At 41.5% G+C, this 18555-nt stretch overlaps 1 protein-coding gene across 1 annotated transcript in view; it reads left to right on the forward strand.

Annotated features, from left to right (window-relative positions):
* LOC115364085 (voltage-dependent T-type calcium channel subunit alpha-1I-like) overlaps positions 1-18555 on the forward strand; it is a 170393-nt gene that overhangs the window by 145858 nt on the left and 5980 nt on the right. The window contains exons 29-32 of the mRNA XM_030058506.1: positions 3367-3445; positions 4823-4944; positions 8401-8850; positions 14544-14693. Of these exons, the coding sequence (XP_029914366.1) occupies positions 3367-3445; positions 4823-4944; positions 8401-8850; positions 14544-14693 (801 nt within the window). The remainder of the gene's footprint in view (positions 1-3366; positions 3446-4822; positions 4945-8400; positions 8851-14543; positions 14694-18555) is intronic.

The following is an 18555-nucleotide window of genomic DNA, read 5'->3' on the forward strand; positions in this document are numbered from 1 at the left end:
CAGATCCAGTCATTGCAGATAAAAGACTGTAAGGACAAGGAATACACTGCAAATAAATACTCATTTTAACAGGTCATATAATCTCGATTTCACATGTAAAAGCTTTTTTATCTTCAAACAAGTGACAGAACAAGTGAACAGTCCCACTTGCTTCCAATGCTAATCAACTTGTTTAAAGTAGTTCTGGAATCAAGGGTAATTTTCTTGATACTAGTGAGCTGATTTGTCTTATTCTGCCTGTCTTATTCTGCACTTTATCCCAGAAACAAATGAAACTGCATTGGAAACAAGTGGAATTATCTTCCTGCTGGCAGATTTTTTCCCCACTTGTTTAGAAAGAAAGATTTTACAGCTGAATATGAAATTTTGGTGAGTTTTTGGTGTATACTGGGACATATTTTTGACGTACTGTATCATCTGACACAGGCTTTACCTAAAAACTAAATTTATAAACATTTTTTATTGCTCAGTAACAGAAATCTCTACTTTTTAATAAGGTGCATTTTTTTTGCCATCTTCTGTTGTTCCCACACTAATGTCGATTGGTGTTTTTGTACACTGGATGGGACTTTTCCTTTAAGAATAAGGATAATATTAGGGCCACCCTCTTTTTCCATTAAACAGAGCTTGCAAATCTACAGTGTGTTAAAACGACTCCTTACAGTCATTACACTTTAATTGTAAGATTGAGTCATTAAGCAGAAGAAAAGCGAAACAAAGTACAACGAGGTGGTCCTAATAAAAGTGCTGTAGTCTGTGTACATTATTAGATTTTTTTCTTTTGCCAGAAATGGTATTGGTCTTAAATCTCATTATGGTTAAATCTGTTGTGACCTAAAATCAAAATTGCTTAACTTGGCTGCTGTTTATTATGAGTTTTCCCTCCAAACCGAGCAATATTGTGTAATCCGTCATTTTTTTCCCCATGGCTGCTCTAAATTCTAAGCATTACTACAGCCCCGCCACGCCCAAACAGCCAAGCAGCACCTCACACACGCATCTTCTCAACATACAGTAATTTTAATAAATTTTATTTCTATAGCAGTTAGTGTGTAATCTCTTTAGAACCAAATTTGTCATTGTTAATGTCCCAATGCATTATTCCTTTACAGAGTTCACCGTGGGGAAAACAGTGAATCCCACGTTGCTTCTCCCTGCAAAACAGTTTGAGTGATGTAAACTTCTCCTTAGGACACATAGAGTATAATTACAGTGACTATTTGTCATTGGAGCAGGAATTGCATTTCCTTATTCCTGGTAGAGTGAAGCTGTTAGTGGAGTGCCAGTGTGTACACTGAGAGGGAATTCAAGACTGGGCTTTGGATCCCCGTAATGGGATTAGTTTTTGCCTGGCGTGTTTACCATGCAACAACATCATCACCATTAAGCTCTGGTAAGGGAGGTGTGTTTTGTGGTGGTGGAACTGAGCCAAGTCCCAAACCACCAAACTCAAAAACCCACATCAACAAACCCAAACAAGCCAAAGAAGTAGTGTGGGGGTTCAGTTGTGTCTCAGAGGACGCTGTGCCACATTTTTGCAGGACTAAGCAGTCGACATGAGACCAGCGCTCTAGAAAACAGTGGGAGCCCAAGGTGACAAGTTCAGTTCACACACACACAGTGCATTTTGGATTGTCCTCCTTTTATGTTGGTAAAACAGCAGAATGAAATATAAACTGAGGGGTCCTGTTTCACTTCTTTTTAGCTTGCACCCCGAAAATAACAATTAAAAGAAAAAAACTGGAAAGTGAATGTTTCAAAAGAGGTTTTTCCATCGTCAACAGCACAGCTGCTTTGTATGCAAAAGTTTGAAGATCAGTCACACATGAATAATAATTTGTAATGTGATTTAATTTCATGCCAGCAACCATTTCAAGCAAGCAATCAGGCAAGACTAGGTTTCAGTTTTTTCAAATGGTTGATTTTTCATTTTTGAAAAATAGAATTTCTTTGATCTTAGCACCACTGCTGATTTTATGAACAACGATGACATCTCTTCCATTTTGGCTCAACGGTTATGTGAAAAATAGGGATAAGGTTTGACAAATATGAGCAAAAATTAACAATAACATAATAACACACCTAGTCATAATACTTTTAAGGGAGTAGTGAGTCAAACCAGATGACTGAATAATGACAGTGTTATACAACACATGTTAACTGTCAAACTCTTCTTCAAACGAGTTTCATTAACCCTAGTGCTCATACATACAGTGGTGGAAAAAAGTTTTCGGACACCCTTAAAATTTTACACAATCTCAAATATTATCATGACATATTTGTGGAAAAATCTTTTTTGTGTTTCAAAAGGTGTGGCAGCATTAGACAGATACAAACAAATACAAATTATATATTTTTTTGTTTATTGTTTACAAGAAAAACTAACAAAACTAAATTCTTGACAAATTCTTCTGACCACAGAATCTTCTTCCAGTTCCTGGCTGTCCAGTTCTTGTGTGCCTGGGCCCAACGACACCAGGCTAACCTCTGTCTCTCATTGATCAGGGGCTTCTTGATGGCCTTGTAGGACCTTAAGCCATGATCTAAAAGTCAGCCACGTAGAGTGCGGGTGGAACACTGGACACCAGTTTGGTTTGACCTCTGCTGCTGAAGCTCCTGTGATGTCATTCGGCGGTTTTGCCTGCACATGTGGATCAGGATGCGGTCATTTCTTGCTGAAGAAACCCTTGGACACCCAGATCTTGGTTTGTCTTCCAAGCTGTTGGTTCGTCTGTATTTCTGCAGAGTGCATCCAACTGCCGAAGGACTGAATTTGCACTTCCTGGCTATCTGGTAGCAGCTGTACCCTTCCTGGCTGAGAATCTTTATCTTCAAGCGTGTTTCCTGTGTTAGGGTCCTTGTTTTAGCCATTTTTGTGTCTGAAGAACTTTCAAATGTGCTGGCTTTATATAGACACCAAGCTTGGCAACAAAAATTGTGTCTTTTAATAAAAAGAACGACCTTCATCACTGGTACCAAAATGACCCAATAATCAAAATTTCTTATGTATTTTTATGGAACCAATCAATTTTAAGTTTTTAATGGCTTTTTTAGGATTTGTTTAGTATTTTGGCTGTGACTGTACTAAAAGAAATTGCAGTTGAAGACCTAAGAGTGATTATTAATGCAATATTTCACAAATACATGGGGTGTCTGAAAATGTTTTTCCACCACTGTAAAATACAAAACTGAAAAAAAAAAAAAAAAAAAAAAAAAAATCTTGCAAACAAACAGAAAACAGCAATGATTATAGGTACAGTTACTTTTGTCATAAAACATGGCTATTGTTTATTGTGTGTGTGTGTGTGTGTGTGTGTGTGTATATGTGTGTGTGTGTGCGTGTGTGTGTGTGTGTGTGTGTTGCAGGTGGGTAACCTGGGCCTGCTCTTCATGCTGCTGTTCTTCATCTACGCCGCCTTAGGAGTGGAGCTTTTTGGAGAACTGGGTGAGTGCACATGGTCGACAATAAAGACAAGAGATCATGTCACGGCTCAGCACAAAACCTGTTTTTCCTCTGCATAAATATTAAAAGTATGGTAGGTTACAGGAAGCTGTTAACACAAGCAGATAGATAGCAATCTAGGGAGACAATATATATTGACCCTATGAGCTTAGGCACTTCATAAACAAGTCGCTTCCAAAAATTTTGGAGAGCCAAAACTGTAATGTGTGACTTCATCAAGAGATACTTGACAGTGACACCAGGGACAGTAAAGATGAAATCTCATATTTGGACACTAGCCAAGGTGACTTTATAGGAAATGGGCACATTTTCAGTGCATATCCTTCTGTTCTAGTGTGAAATGAAGCTTATTTGCATATAAATGTTCAAACAAAATGGTGTATGAGTCCATAAATTCTATTTTCCATGAGCTGTCAAGGGGAAGGCATCTCCAGAAAGGCTCTTGGTTACATCACAGATTACCGCATTAGTAGTTCTAGTTTTAGGGATCGGATAGATTTTCCCTGTAACAATGGATGGCATACTGGTTTTACAGTCTTAATGCTAAACTTAACATGTTAGAGGAACTGCGTGCTATGCTATTTCTGGGGACAGATTAAAATATATATATAGCTTTCTAATGTATAGGTCCCCTAAGTTTGCGATTAAAGGATAAACTCAACTAGTGGAGATGAAGGCAGCAACATCGTTCAAAGCTTTATTCTGAAAATCTCTTTGTATCACATCCCTTTCCTCCCTTTGTTCCTGTCCTCTCGCCTCCAATCAGGAAACACCATAAGGGAATCAATCCATTCTCGGGTGTTCAGATATAACTCCTGCCTAAGCACTGTCCTAAAATATCCCCATTGAAGTTGGAAGAGATATCTCCCAAACTGTCACATCTCCTCATGTGCTGCAGCTGTGGCCAGTGGCAATATCACTTCCTATTGGAGTCTGGGAGGAGAAGGGATTAGTGCCAAATGCGACTGTCGCTTTCTTGAGGCCATTCCGAAGATTATCTTGGGATATAAGCTCAGAGACAAACAGAGTATTTGGTCACATTGTCACTGATTTGATCAGAGACTGTGTCGACGCTGAGTCAGAGTTTGGACAGTCATCCAAACGGCTTAGACATAAGTGGTACATACAGTACTCACTGTGTAGTGTTCAGGGCTAAAGTGTTGAGCGTGGAAATTCACAAGCGTCATGTTAATGCTTGATGTTTTTCTCTCTCTCATCAATATTCCATGCCTTTTTTTCTGTCTCTGTCTTTGTGTCTCCCCCTGCTTCCTGGCACATCCTCTTCTCCTTATACCTGTTCTCATCTTTCACCCCATCTCTCCTCCTTTCCTCCTCTCATCCCCCTCTCATCACCCTCAGTGTGCAACGAGGATTACCCATGTGAGGGTATGAGTCGTCACGCCACCTTTGAGAACTTTGGCATGGCCTTCCTTACCTTGTTTCAAGTCTCCACAGGCGACAATTGGAACGGCATCATGAAGGTACTGAATTAAAATGATGTACAGTAAGGTAGGGCTTGGTGATATATTGATACCTTATTGATATTGTGATGTGAAACTAGATATCACCTGGGATGGACACTGACGCTGACACTGTAATATTGTGATATAGTATAAGTGTTGTCCTAGTTTGTTAAAGGCTGCATTATGGTAAAGAAATGTATATTTCTGAACTTATTCGAGTGTGGTCGTAGAATGTGTGACCGTGCAGCTTTTGAACATCTCTGTTGAAAGCTGGAGAAGAAGTGTTTTTGTGTGTTGTGTGGCAGCAAATTCAGCTGAGCATACTGTCTTGCCTGACACATGGAGTGACTGCAAACAGAAAAGATTTGTTATCAAAAAAGTGATTTGAGAGCAAAATTGTCAATGCTGCAATCAAAACATGTTTTATTGCTAGTAAAACAAATGTGTGAATAAAATGCAAATCAAAAACTTTTGTCTGAAAATCCAAAAGCTTTTTGGTTGAGCTGAATCCGGTGGGGGGGACCTATGCTGGATGATGCAACATGTTTGATGTATGTATGATGTAATATGTTCCTGTTGGCCAGTCTCAATTGGAGGGACAGTTCAGCAATATCAACAGTTATAAAGTATAGTAGTCATTCTAATCCACACTCCTACCCAGAAGGAAGTGGGAATAATAATACATGATAACTGTGGATGTTGCCAGCTTGACAGCAAGCAAAACTTTTGCATACAAAAGTTTTTGATTCTGATATTGATCACAAATTTATTTTATTCCATTTTTTGATTGCAAACCCAACCTGTTTGATTGCATAATAAAGAAACAGAAAACAGTCCATGCTGACATCATTATCCACCCTACAGTGCAAAGCATCCATGCATTCTGCACGGTGCAGTGGGCTGGACTGATTGAATAACAGCAACACTGAGACTTTATGATCTTTATGTACCTTGTCAATTAGGACATTCTACCAAAATCTATTGATATATTATGATAAATGTAGGATACACTCAATTCTCCAAAGAGCATATAAGAACATTAAAAAAAAAAAAAAAAACGGTCATGACAGCGCTTGTAGACCCTGGTGTAAAAATTTCCTTCATGTTCCTGTTGGGGAACTACAATCCAGGTTTGTTTAAAAAGACTGAAGGCATTAGCTTGTCAGAGCAAGCCTCGAGCTATCAGCTCAGTCTGCGAGCACACACATGGCTGTAGCCTGAAATTCACATTACTTAAAGTACATCGGGGGATATGCTATGTTCCTACAGTCTGATCAGCCATTCTGTTTACTATTTGAGTGGTTCAGAAGAAAGCAAAACAGAGAGGAAAAGAAAAAAATGTCTGAAGACGGGGAAAGAGGGAGATGTGGGAAAAGTGTGAACTTAAAGGGAAGAGGGCCCTCTGAGCTATTCTGCTCTTCTTTCTTTCAACCATCCTGTCTTCCACTCTAGTGATACTTAATGATTAAAGGAAAGTGCTTGCTCGGCACCTGGAGTCTGTACTGATTACCTCTCCCCTATGTACCTGCATGTGTGCGTGCACACTCACACAAAATGCCAATTTCCCCTGAACACACACCTACTGTCTCCCACCACTACCACCTCTCCTCTTTCCCAGACCTAGGCAGCTGGAGTGTGAAGGGGTTGGACCATTAAACACACAGCGGATGCAGGGTGTGTAGATTATGGTGCTGGGCCATGAAGCTGGTCTCAGATGCTACTTTTCAACGGAAATCTCTGTCATTTAACTGTCGAATTAGTACCTGGGCAGGGCTGCATCAGTTTAGCTGGAGAGTGGGAATTAGACCTGCAGTGATGACAAAGAGGAAATAATGAGAAAGGAGGATAGGGGAGACACAATCTGTAATGACATGAGGTAGGTGTACAGGAGAAGAAAGGGGTTAAGAGAAGGGGGGTCAGATCACTTATGCTCTCTGTCCTTTAGGGGACAAATGGGACTAAAATGAATAACAGGGAGGTAAGCAGCAAGCAACAGGGAGAGTGAGAGAGTGAGAACATGGAGCTCCAAAAGGGGAAGAAAGAATGAAAATATGTAAAGAAAAAAAAAGAGCAAAAGGGAGTGAAGGTGGAAAAGGGGGATGGCGTGTGAAGGAGCACAGTGTGTAAATGTCATGCCAAATTAGATAGAAAAGACCAGCTTCAGCTCAGAGGGCTAAAATTGTTATGTGTGGTCACAGCCTGGGTGAGATATGTGTACTTCGTCCAGAAAACACTTGTCACTTTGGTTCTGCTCTGACTGAACTCCGCTGTGTGCATGTTAACCAGAGTGGAAAACCACCAAAATAATGCTCCTGAAGAAAAAAAAAAAGAAAAAGAAAGAAACTCGTTGGCATGCATAGGGCAAAAACAATTTAGTGTGCGACTGCTCAAGGCAGGAGATGCTAGACGTGTTCTATTACATGATAAAATACACTTTGTTGTTAGAATTATAATATTCTATATATCTGTATATCAACATATTGACCTGGGGTGCATGTGCTACATCTTTCTGTACTATCAAAATAGGTAGAAATGGTTAACAGGATAATTCAGCCATTAAGTGTTGTGTAGGATAGTGATGCCATCCTTCTATCACCTTTATTGCTGAATGGCCCAAATGCTAACTATTAGCCCCCTGTTGTTGGGTAGATATCCCCCTGTTTAGTTGTCTTTAAAGGTGCACTACGCACAATTCCAGAGGGTTGATTAAAAGAGAGAAAGTGAAAACCTTAAGACTCAGCTGACAAAAATCGTGGAGTGAGTTGGACTGATGGGAGAGCCATTTAGACTCAAACATCAAAATATATTCCTATTTATATATTCTTTATATGTGTATATGCCAGCTGAAACTACAGGGTCCGGATTTAAATCAACCCATAGTTTAGCTTTAAAAATACCTGCATGCATCCACTCAAACAAGGTTTAACATCAGTTTTCCTGATGATGCTGACTGAAAAGAAAATTCACAAATGATTATTCAGTGTAAGAAGGTGACATTTTTTCTCAGTTTAAAGTGAACAAATAACACTTTCAGTTTAGAGTTTTAAAAAACTGTAAATTATTTTTTCAGTAGGGAATATTTACAACATTTTCGTTGCTTGGAGTTTTTGAGACATGAATGTGCAAGATTAAACATTTTGTCTACTGATGGCACTAGCGAGGGGGTCACCAAAATTGCCACATTTCATCCTCTAGGTCACATGAATCACCAAATTTAATGGTAATCCAAACAGATTTTAAGATGCGCCCCTGTGGAACTAACTGCTATGCCACTGACATGGTGACTTAGGCCCCCATTTCCCAGTGGGGCAAAAATCCCACTAGGTACCGTGATAACACATCACCCCAAAACTCTTCGTTATCTTCATTCTTTTTGTTCCTCCCAGTCGATCCCCACCCACACTATACCGTCCTCCTGCCCTCTATTAACCCTTTCCTCATCTCTGTCTTGCACTTCTGCCCTCTCTCTACCAGGACACGTTGCGGGAGTGCCCGCCGGACCACGCCACCGACGTGGACTACGCCTGCAACCCCAGCCTTCAGTTCATCTCGCCCATGTACTTTGTCTCCTTCGTGCTCACCGCCCAGTTCGTGCTCATCAATGTGGTGGTGGCCGTGCTGATGAAGCACCTGGACGACTCCAACAAGGAGGCCAAAGAGGAGGCGGAGATGGATGCAGAGATTGAGCTGGAGCTGGCCCAGGGCACCCTCTGCTGCATGGGCGCCCCCGGCTGCGGGGGTGGGGGGGTGGAGAAAGGAATAGCAGCTGCCACACCGGGGGCTGGAGGAGTCGGAGGGGATAAGGAGAGAGGAGCAGGAGGAGAGAGGGGAGAAGGTGGAAGAAAGGTGCATCATGCCGTTACCACACATCCAGGCCAGCATAACGCCAGCGACTCCAACCGGACGCTGTACTCACCGGCACAGGTGAGTGTATCCATATGTGTGTGTGTTGTAGCAGATGCAGTGAGAGGGATGGTTGTCTGTGTGTATGTGTGTATGTGTGTGTGGGGGTGTGTCTGCTTTTAAGTCTTCTTTTTGTGCCCCTGTCTGTCTGTCAATTTGCTTCTCTTTACACAGTGTCAGTGCATTAGCTCATGCAGAGAAAATTACATATTTGATGCACAAGCAGGGAGAATACAAAAGAAGAAAACAATATGGCAATAATTTGTCTTTGTGTTTGAATGGTGCTGACATGAGAGAGAAAGAGAGTCATTGCTTTATTCCCTTTTTGTGGAATTGACTGACAGCCGCTCTGTGATTACATTCAGTAGTTTTCCCAGGCTCTTTGTATAATTCACTTGTCCTTTTTGTTCTTCTGCTTTTACTTTGTGAGGAGGAAAAGAGAGTGCAGGGAAGGTTAAATATCCAGGGAAAGAAGGAGAACAGAAAGAGAGGGAAAACGAGAGGAAGACACATTAAGCACTGCTTGAACACCAAATAATAATAATCACTGCAACAAAAAAAAAGATAATGCTTAATACTCAGACTCAAACTTAATTACAGTTTCACAGGGCAATTGACCTGCAGCATTAAAAATCAAGCATACAGTGCAAAAACATGCATGAATCATCTGATAATAGAAACACAGAGGACACTCACTCATACATGATAGAAGTGCTCTGCAATGAAATGTGGCAACGTGCTTAGTGCCCTCTTAACAGTCTCTTAAGAAAGAAAGAAAGAAACCAAAAATACTAATTTAAAGGTCTCAACGGGTGTTTTAGCATTTTTAGCCCATTTATTGCAGTTAACGTACAGTATACTTTATTACTATTGATCATTTTGTAAAACATTTGGATGTGCTAACTTCCCAGGCTGCCATTAATTTCTGTTCATTCCAGCCCATAATGCAAATCAACATGTAGGCATGTTTAAGATGTGTTTTTTACACAATGATCATCCTGCCTGGGTTTACATTTCGGTAAAAAAAAAAAAAAAAAAACTTTATTTTTGTGTGTGAGTCAGTTTCATGTCCACACTGAAAAATTCTACACATCTGCTGCATTCAAATGCTGGTGAAGTCCAATATTCAGGACATAAGGACTATTTGGTCATTGAAATGATGTGGCTTCTTTTTTGCTTCAGAATAGATGATGATATTGAGTTTGGATAAATCCTTGGAAATGCTTTTCATGCAGAGACTGCCACACAGCAGAATGTATGTCTTCACCACAAAATAGTCCCTGAAGAAAGTTGTTTTACTACCTAAATCAAATTCAACTTCTAAACCTGTTGTAATCAGGAGAAAGGTAGGTTTATTACCAAAGATGTGAAATAAATGATATACCAAAGCAAGTACATATTCAGAAATCCAAGAAAGTATGGTATGCTTTGGATGATTGGTGGTAGTAATGTATGTGTGCAGTTTTGTAAATGGGCTAAAACTGGGGAAAAAACAAAAAAAAACAAAAAACACTGGTGTGCAACATTAGCTTGCTAGACAAGGTAGTTAAGCAGCCATGTTCAATAGAAAAACAAAGCCAAATCTGCATCACTCCTCTTCCATTTCCATTCTTAATTCTTGCCCCTGACTCTTGGTTTCGAGCCCAGTCTGCCGCTCTGTTTCACTTTCTTTTAATCTTGTTTTTTTAATCTTTTTTTGTCATTGTCTTGAAAAGCATGCCACACTGAAGTGAAAGGTGTTTTGAGAAAATGAGGTGTTACATACCTCCACCTTCGTTGGTTATGCTTTGTTCAAGATAACTAGGAACAGGGAAGCGCTCACCTCATGTACTTTCTCTGCATAACAGCTATTAGAAAGCTTTTGCAGCACTGAAAGCAGTCAAACAAATTCAGCTTGATATTTTTCATGCCTTGAACTCTCTGAGGTGGGAAGTTTCCCAGTTGTCTTGAACACAGCAGCACAGTCCCCACTCAGGTTACTGCCCAGAAACATCCCAGACTCACCAAAAGCCTCTTTCACACATGCATTGGACAAGTTACACTGACATTAGCCAGAGGAGGTGTATTTGTGGAAACAAATGTCCAAATCAGTTGCTCGGCACTTTATCCTCCCAGCTCCCTAAAACTAAGAGCACAAAACTTGCAGCTGAGCCCATGTGTGAGTAGGGGAGGTGCAGCGAGCAAGTGGGTGTGTGTCCTGCCTCCTTTACACTCTACTGTGGCGTGTTGCTGTAAAGTTGGAAATATATTCACAGATTCAAACTTAACAGATCAATCACTGATGATTGAAATATTGTTAAAACACAAATGACACCTCTTTCCTACCATAGTAAGGTAGACAACAGGCTACAACCTAATTTTCACCACAATAAGACGGCCTTTGAGTCTCCATGTACAGCCGGCTGTGGGTGCACAGGGACCATCTAAAAAGTGTAACACCAAAAATAGATATTAGAAAAATACTCAATAACTCCCCTCTTACTGTGTGTTCAGACCAACCACGAAGTGAGTTTTTTGCGAGGTACAATAACACAAATTTACGGGATGTGAATTCACAAAATTTGTGTCATCTCCACATTCACGTGAGTTGAAGTTTTTCAACTCGAGGCAAAAATCTGCACCCGCAAAATTCATTTTACATTTGGTGTAAACACGCCATTACACAATGCAGTCTCCACAAAATTCCAGGCACCACCCCTGGCCTAAACCATAAATACTCTAAGCAGAGTATTTCCTGTAGGTGTGAATGTGTCTGACACGAACAGCCTCCGCTTGTGCGTTACATGTGTGAAAGGGCAATTCCGCCTAAAGTCTGGGCCTGATTCTCTGCTCATTGTGCGGAGTCCATGTGTGAAAACGGCTAAAGAGGCAGAGGAGGCAGGAGGTGGGAGACTCAGCAGTCGTGGGTATTTTTAACACTGCCAGTCTGGCAAACAGAGTGATAGAGTGTGGTCATTTCATAATATTTAAAAAATGGAATCCTGCAGAGTATGCCTTTAAATGGGGCTTGAATTAATCTCTGGCACCTCAGAAAATCCAACCCACGCTGAAATAACATTGTGGTATTAGGCAAATGAAATCCAGCACTAGGCCATACATTTTCATTTCACATTTTCATAGTGTGTTTTTGTCTGAAGCTCACTGTAGTCATAGCAACCTGTGTTGTCAGGGAGGGGAGATGAGCGATTTAATAACATTAAGTTTTGCCTTCCCATGCACACAGGACCATCCGAGTTGCAGATATGTTTGCACAGGTTACATTTTTGAAATGATAATTGGAGATACGCAGGCATCCAGGCTCACTCACAAACATACACATTCTTATACATAATCACAGTCTGACAGCCAAGACATGCTTTCATTATGAAATCACTAATGATAGTCTGAGAGAGAGAGAGAGAGACACACACACACACACACACACAGAGGCACACACAAAGATGAGTCATCAGCTGCCATGAAGCGTTTCACCTTTGTCAAGCTAAACTTGGCTGTGTGGAACCATTTTTAGCCTCTGTGTTGGCTGACAAAGGAACTTATTGCAGACCCAGGGAGCAGACGCTGGCAACAACTCACCCACCCCACCTAGCCACCCACTACCTCTCTCTCTCTCTCTCTCTCTCTCTCCCTCTCTCTCTCTCTCTCTGGAGTGATGCAGTAAGGGACCTGGTGGACCGACGCAATTTATTCAGAGCTTCCAGGGTTTGTGTGTGTGCATCTGTCTATATATGTGTTTGTGTGTGTGTGTGTGTGTGTGTGTGTGTGTGTGTGTGCAACTGGGATTACGTGAGCAAGTGTGTTTGAGCAAACCCAAACATTGTGATATCATCCGTTTTCTGGGGGTTTTACTTATAGCTCAGTGTTTCATAGATTGCAGATTTAACCCCAGACCTTTTTTTCACGTCAGCCAGTAGCTTCCCCGGTAAATAATAATCATGTTCATCTTCAACGTAGGATAAACAAACGCAGGTCGAATAGAACATCAAAAGTGACATATAGACAAAGAGGGAGAATTTGGACGGGTGGCTTTTAGAGACTGAGAGAAACAGGGATCTCAACCTGGAGAAGAATACTCATGGAATACGATACACAGAGAAAGAGACATTTTAGACTGCATGGTGAAACAGCAGCAAAATATTGCAGAGGGAATAGAGGAGACACTTTGTGAGAAGAAGATGCACATAGAGACAGAAACAGGGAGAGAGAGAGAGAGAGAGAGAGAGAGAGAACAAGAGAGGAGAGATAATAGCTGAGCCAGTGACAGTCAGATAGAGGCAGTAATTAATTTCAGCTCTCTCTCCTCTCTCTCTCAAATTCCATTCCCGCTAGACGGGCCCTATTGTTGTCCACTAATACACTTATTAATGGAGGCCAGTGCATAGGCCACCACAGTCAATCAAACATTATTTTTATATCAAGCTCTCCACCTACACAGGGTGGACTCTCTGGACACCAAGTGTGTGTGTCTGTGTGTGTGTGTGTGTGTGTGAGCGTGTTTGTGTTTCATAAGCCAGCTTTTTTAAAGCATATTTATAATGCTGACAGGACGGTGACCAGTGTCTCTGAATCCTGCGCCCCCTTGTTTTTGAAACATAAGCTGGTGTGTGTGCATGTGTGAGTGTGTGTGTCTGTGTGTGTGTGTGTGTGTGTGTGTGTGCAGTCCTAAGTGTGAGTCAGTGATGTGTGTTTGCGTAACAGATCTAAGTCCTTCACATGGTGTTGTGGAAATGTGTGTGAAAGTGGACGTGTGTGGGTACTGAAGAGGAGTGACCTTGTTTCACAATATCTTTTGGGGGATCTCTGCTGATGTAATACAGTTATTTTGGCTGTTATATACTTGCTCCAGTTACGTTGCACTGAATTCATTGTGAAATACAGAGAAATACAGAAATAGAGAGAAGTCTTTCGCAGAGAGGTAGCCATCCCTGCCCATGTGGAATGCAGGCTAAAACTTTTTAAGAAAACCAATTTGTCAGATGAGTTTAAAGCAACAAGGAATCATTTAAATTGTAGGGGGGGGAAAAAACCTGTACGCTTCAATCTAAATTCCTTTAAGCCTAATAAGACCCAGAGCACTAATCAAATGCTTAAATCTTAAGTTGTTTCAACATGGTATTGAACAGCCTAATTGAGGTGATGTATTAAATGTAATTGCACCTCTCTCAGTGCTCAAGGCTTTGATATGAAAATCATGTATTACTTGAATACTCAGGGTCTGTACTGACAATATTGAAGGACCTTTTTTTTTTTCAAGTGATGGGTTAGAGCCCTTAAAAGTCCAATAACATGTGAAAGGAGCTGGTGTGCTGCTGTACTTGATCAAAACCCCCGAGAGAGGAAGTGCTTGAAGTTGACAGTTTGAAAATGTTTTGCAATTTTATGGAGGAATTTTTAGCCATTCAAGCTTGCATGGTATGAAATCTGTGTGTGCGTGAGGATACTTCTGTGTGTATATGCGGCACGCATGTGTGCATTGTGTGTGTGTGAGGTCATCAGCGTATGCAGATGCACACCTGCGTGTGTGGGCACATGAGTTTTTTTAACCCTCACAATGGTGTGTGCATTTCCCTGCGTGTTTTTTTGTCCTCGCATGTCCGCATGTGCACATGTTTGCGCCTGCGTGCAATATTGGTCTGCCGGCCTGCGTCCGTGTGTATGCGTCCGTGTGTGTTTGTGTGTGCGTGTGTGTGTGTATGTGTGTGTATGTGTTCCAGGAGAGCCAGTGGCTGGACAGCGTGTCTCTGCTGATCAAGGATACATTGGAGGGGGAGATGCTGATGATCGACAACCTGTCTGGTTCTGTCTTCCACCACTACTCCTCTCCTCCGCCCATCTGCAAAGACTGCAAGGGCCACCCGCAAGAGGTACCATCCTGAACACACACATACACACACATGCACAAAAACACACACATATATCCACATACCTACATACAGGGGATGGTTTTATGATGGCGGTTAGAGAATAATGCATAACCCTTGTTACTTAATGGAACAACAATTTCAATGAAAAATAGAGGCCTCTGGTTAGAAGTAGTCAGAAATTAATATTTTGTTATTATTTATGCAACTTCATGTCAGCTGAAACACAGGTGAAGTTTGTATGTCAGCATGCAGTCAGTTTGTTAGCCATCTCCAAAACAACTGTAGTGAAATCATTTCTTAAGAGTTCTGAAAAGTGCAAAAAATAATCAGGAAATTACTGTAAACAGTCACTGAAGCACTTGCTGCCCATATTGCAGTATTCCCAACAGCATTTGAAGGCAACATCTGCTTGCTGCTGTAGTAACAGTTGGTGCAGTGCAGAACGAGTGCAGAACATCTACAGGACGTATCAAGTGGATATTGGCCTTTTGGACTCACAGTGCAGTCATTTGGCTTCAGAAAACATGGATTATTCTGTTTGGAGTCGGGAACACTAAAGCAACAGACTCTATTCACTGCAAATATTTTGGAGAAGGCTGAACTCAAGCAAGATAACTCACTGAGTGTTATACTGCTACACAAACTCCATCAGTGTTTCAACTAACATACGGTTGAGTGGGTAATTTATTTTCTTTAACATATACAATTTGATGGACACAAGTACTCTACAGTGCCATCAATGCACACATTTGTAACAGGGGTAGACCTAATGTGAATCAACCCCCAACGTTTGCAGTGTGTGCAGTTTGAAATATATTTAAACACTAGCTTAAAGCTCCTGTTAACTATAAATGTATATCTGCCTGTACAACATGCCCCTATTTACTCCATTTGAACAGTTATCCTTGCACACATACACATACACACACGCACACATCAACACACACACAGACAAACATGTTGCTGAGTACAAGAGGACTAAGCAAACATGCACGCATGCATTTGCAGACTTGGAATATGAACTTGCACGCACATTGGAACATGCTTTTGCATGTGCCCACACGAACGTGGATCAACACAGTGGGCCTCATTCATCACACAAGGCACTTTGTACAAAAGGCACTGTTAGTGTCCATGGTTTAACTGCCCTTTTGTTGTTTTACAATATGGCAGTTGGAGCACTTCAGTCCCTGTCGACATCACTCCCCTGAGCAGGAATGTGGATTAGTGAGGCCCATTGCATGCAGACACACATGCACCAAGTGCTCATGCAAGCACTCCTGACATGCATGCATGCACCCACCCACCCTCTCTCTCACCTGTGCCTGTTTTTGTGGGTATTTTGTATACAGGAGATTCTGCATAAAACACACACTCACATTCGCGCTGTCCTGTGCCAGTGTTGTCCATCACAATGATAAAGTGCAGCGGGTCAGCTCAGAGGAAGCAATAACTGGGCGCTAAACCTCCTCACCTGTCACTCCTGCTTTCTGCCTGTCTGCAGATGCTGTCAAGCCATCAATCTGTCCTCCTTCTTTTACATGCTCACTCTGTCCATTCGTCCATCCATTCCTCCAGCCATCCCTCTATCTACTTCTGATTTATTGTATCCGATCCAGTGCTGCTTCAATTGTCTTTGTTCCTCAACCAAGCCTTGCATATTGTGTGTGTGTGTGTGTGTGTGTGTGTGTGTGTGTGTGTGCGTGCGTGCGTGCGTGCGTGCGTGCGTGCGTGCGTGCGTGTGTGTGTGTGTGTGTGTGTGTCATTTTCAGACAGATCAATCTTTCACCTCCTGGGGGATATGCACAATGTCATCCTATTCAGGGAGACAAGGGGTACTTGAGAATATAAGCCACATTCAGACTCCTTTGATGTTACCCTTCACCAAAATGCTTTCAAGGAGAGCAGCAACGCTCAAGGATTTTTTTCATTTTTTTGATAACTGTTCCTTTTTTCCGCTAGACTCCTGGAGAGCTGTGTGTATGCATGTGTATGTGTGATTGTGTGTAATTTTACGTTTGTATATGTGTGAGATGTGGAGGTGCAGTCTTATATAAAGTCATCAAATAGCCGTGCAGTGTCTTGGCCCTTGGCCATAGCTTGGAAATGACTAGCACTGACTTAAGTGGACCTAAAGCAGACTTAACACTGCAGTGAGGCTAGGCTAGAGTGAAGTTTATGCTGGGAGATGCTAGAGCTAGGCTTGAGCCACTGTAGGATGGAGATTGATATCACTTTTACATCAGGCAAGTGGGTTTTTCCCCGACGTTGTTCATATTATATTGCCCTGTACAGCCCTGTGCCCTGTATATTTCACTTCTAGGTTAACTTGTTTCACAATCTTCCAACCAAAATGCAGAATTGTCTCCAATGTTCAATACAACAGATGCTGTTTTATTGGTAATTTAGCCATAGTTTAGTTGGTGATCACACTGCATAGGTTTATGTTACACTGAGGCTAAGATTGGCTACCTAAAGCGTAGAGCATTGTTCTGTATTATTGTGCCCATGTGGATCAGAAAGAGACAGTTCCAGGTTTCAGAAAATGGGTGTGAAAAGCCAAGTTAACCTGTTTACACTGAGCTCACACCTTGGATGGGAGTGGGATTGTAGAGCAGTCTAAGAGGGGTATAAATAGCGCTAGCAAGAGTAATCATTCATCTGATCACATGGACGGCACATCATTTTACCATTGAAGACCCCATGACATGAAAGATGACTTCTCTGACTTGTTAAGTGATACACCTGACCAAAAGGTGCTCGATTGCTCACTGTGTGCTTGGCTTGTCTGATATTTCTAAGCTCAAGTTTCAGCCCTGGGTCCTCGTTTCCCATTAACTCGATTCACACCTGCACCCGGAACGCATGTCATGATTTGAGCTCTGATTCCAGTGCCATGGGGTCTTTAATGATGGCATCAAGCAATATTCACCTATAATGCATTAACGCATGTAGTGCAATTCTTTAATTCATGAGCTATTTTGCCGTGCCACTGCCTTGGTTCTTGTCTCTTCTTCATCCTGCCTATCTCTCCGTCTTGCTCCTCTCTCCTTTGGGGCCAGGCCACTGGTAATTTACTGCTGCATAAGAGCAATGAATCTCTCTTTATGAACCTCTTTGTCTCTCTCACCCATGGGCACGTGTTGATATATCTCCAACATGCCTCACTCCATTGGATTTCAATTGGCCCTATTTCAGTCTTTCAGTCTTTCTCCCCCTCTGTCTCCGGCTATTCATTGCTCTGTCTCTTTAACTTTCTCTTACACATGTGGAGACATATGCACCTGCACACGCTCTCTTTGCCTCACACACATACAGAAACATAAACACACACACGTACACACACACACACACACACACACACACTCACATATATATGCGCATACATACACCCACATTCCTTGAATCTCGTTCGCTCCCTTCTTCCTCCAATATTTTTTAGTGCCGCTGGGAGTAGGTTGTTCAGTTGATGATGACAAAGCGATGTTATTACGTCTTGAAATCTCACACCCTGCTTTCTTTGCAGACAGGAGCCGTGGCATATTGGCCGCTTTGCAATGTCAACATCTGATGAAGCGTATCAGTGAAGCGTGGTTGAGGTTTTACTCATCTTGTCTGTGTGGCACATTCAGAGATTTATAAATGAAGGAATCATCCAAGACATCCTGAAAGCATTGTTGCTGCTTCTCTCGTCATTATATTATGTATATATATATGTACTATATATATGTATATATAAATGTTCAGTATATCTGTGTTGTATATTCAAGTCGTGGATGTTTTTATTATGGAACAATACATACTTCTTATTCATGATGTGGACTTGGACATGATAGATAGATAGATAGATAGATAGATAGAT

This window comes from Myripristis murdjan, chromosome 8 (genome assembly GCF_902150065.1).
Source record: "Myripristis murdjan chromosome 8, fMyrMur1.1, whole genome shotgun sequence".
NCBI lineage: Eukaryota > Metazoa > Chordata > Actinopteri > Holocentriformes > Holocentridae > Myripristis > Myripristis murdjan.